Source organism: Mirounga leonina, unplaced genomic scaffold, assembly GCF_011800145.1.
Source record: "Mirounga leonina isolate KUSES-001 unplaced genomic scaffold, KU_Mleo_1.0 Mir_92, whole genome shotgun sequence".
Lineage (NCBI taxonomy): Eukaryota > Metazoa > Chordata > Mammalia > Carnivora > Phocidae > Mirounga > Mirounga leonina.
The window spans coordinates 11,191,625-11,193,520 of record NW_023270852.1 but is presented as its reverse complement, the minus strand read 5'-3'; the positions used below and the strand labels follow the sequence as shown (position 1 = coordinate 11,193,520).

The 1,896-nt window shown below is 42.5% G+C and overlaps 1 protein-coding gene across 1 annotated transcript in view; it reads right to left on the bottom strand.

Moving 5' to 3' along the window:
* The window catches only part of LOC118004056 (hemoglobin subunit beta), a 1,568-nt gene extending 912 nt beyond the window's left edge, over positions 1–656 (bottom strand). Inside the window, exons 1-2 of the mRNA XM_034995179.1 lie at positions 416–656; positions 78–300 (exon numbers count right to left, since the gene is read on the bottom strand). Of these exons, the coding sequence (XP_034851070.1) occupies positions 78–300; positions 416–507 (315 nt within the window). The 5' untranslated portion in view covers positions 508–656. The remainder of the gene's footprint in view (positions 1–77; positions 301–415) is intronic.
* Between the last annotated feature and the right edge of the window lie 1,240 nt (positions 657–1,896).

The window sequence follows — 1,896 nt, the reverse complement described above, 5'->3', positions numbered from 1 at the left end:
GAGAACAGGTAGGGAAAAGAATCAGAGTGAAAGACTAGAAAGTGAAAAGAAAAAAACGGAGCATATCCCAGACTCACCTTGAAGTTCTCAGGATCCACATGCAGCTGGTCACAGTGCAGCTCACTGAGCTTAGCAAAGGTGCCCTTGAGGTTGTCCAGATTCTTCAGGCCATCACTAAAGGAATTCAGCACCTTCTTGCCATGGGCCTTGACCTTGGGGTTGCTCATAATAGCATTAGGAGAGGACAGGTCCCCAAAGGAGTCAAAGAACCTCTGAGTCCAGGGGTAGACAACCAGCAGCCTGAGGACAGAGGACAGGGGAGTCAGAGCCTGTCAGACCCAGGGGACTGAGCCATTTCCACCTGCCCAGCTTCCATTCACTCTCTGTAAGCCTGCCTTGCCACCTGGATACCAACCTGCCCAGGGCCTCACCACCAACTTCATCCACGTTCACCTTGCTCCACAGGGAGGTGACGGCAGACTTCTCCTCAGCAGTCAGATGCACCATGGTTTCTGTTTGTGGTCGCTAGTGAACACGGTTGTGTCAGAAGCAAGTATAAGCAGCTGCTGGCCCTGCTCTTCCTTTTATGCCCAGCCCTGATCTTATCCTCCCTGGGGCTGTGAGCAGATTGGCCCAACGACACAGCAGAAGCTTATTTGTTTGTGCGAATGTAGGTTGCATCCCCATTCCTCAGTTCCCTTCAGTTGCCCTGAGGGTGGTGTTCTAGGTGTTGTGTGTCTTGACTCAGAATCCGTGCTTTCTCCCTCCTCAATTCATCCCCTTCAGTAGTGGCTTCCATAAAGATACTACCACTCTCATTCATGTGCAAATGCTGTAGTCTGATATTGTGGAATGTTTCTCAGAGTTTAACTCATCTAGTTCTTTCACTTCATAGATCAGAAAACTAAGGCCTAGAGAACAGAAATGTTATCAAGTTGACTATGTGGTACTTCTCTTTGTCTCTAGAGATATTTGTAAGTGGTTGGAATGAATAAATGCTTAACATACTTTTAACTTGCTTTCTTTCTCCTTCTTTGGATAAATACTTCTAGTAACAAAACTCTTTCTTTCCATTCTTTCACTGAAATAAATGTCCATTGGAAGAATGAAAGTAATGAATATTGTTTCTCTACCAGCTACTAACATAGATCTGGGGAGCATGGATTTAATGGAAACAATGAGAGATAAAGAAAAAAATATCAGAAACCTATAACATGATTTGAAACTATGATATGACTAAAGAAAGAATGCAGAGGATTTGCAATGAAGATTTACCTTATTCAACCAGTCTGACAGGGTTTCTGGTAAAATGCAGGTGCAGAAATTTCCAGTTGTGTCCTCAGCAAAAAAGTAGAGTTAGATCTAGAAATGAAGGTTCAAAGGGAATTTTAGTCTTTTCTGAATTCAAAATAATATTACATTGACCTACAGATACATACCCTCTAGCACAGCTAGATGGAAGGAGGGAAGGAGGGAGGGAGGGAGGGTAAGAGAGATTAACCAACAGAAAGGAAGAGAATGGACTGAGATGGAAGTCAGAAGGCAAAGAATATAAAGAAGAGGAGGAGAGAGATAAGCAATTTCAAAATTTAGTGAGGATGTAGCTCAACAAAACTCTTAGGCTCTGCTGGTGACAGTGTAAAATGGTATAACTGCTTTAGGAAATATTTGGCAGTAGCCACTACAGCAGAATATATGCAAAACCTATGAGCTGGCAATTATTCTTCCAGAAATGCAGAAATGCATGCTTATGTGAGTCCAAAGGCTGTAACATCAGTATGCATGATGATCCTAAACTGCTAGCCACTTAAATGTTCCTCATTCAGTGGAATAGATAAATCATGATATAGAGAAAGAATGAAATATTACACAATAATGAAAAGAATCAACTACTGC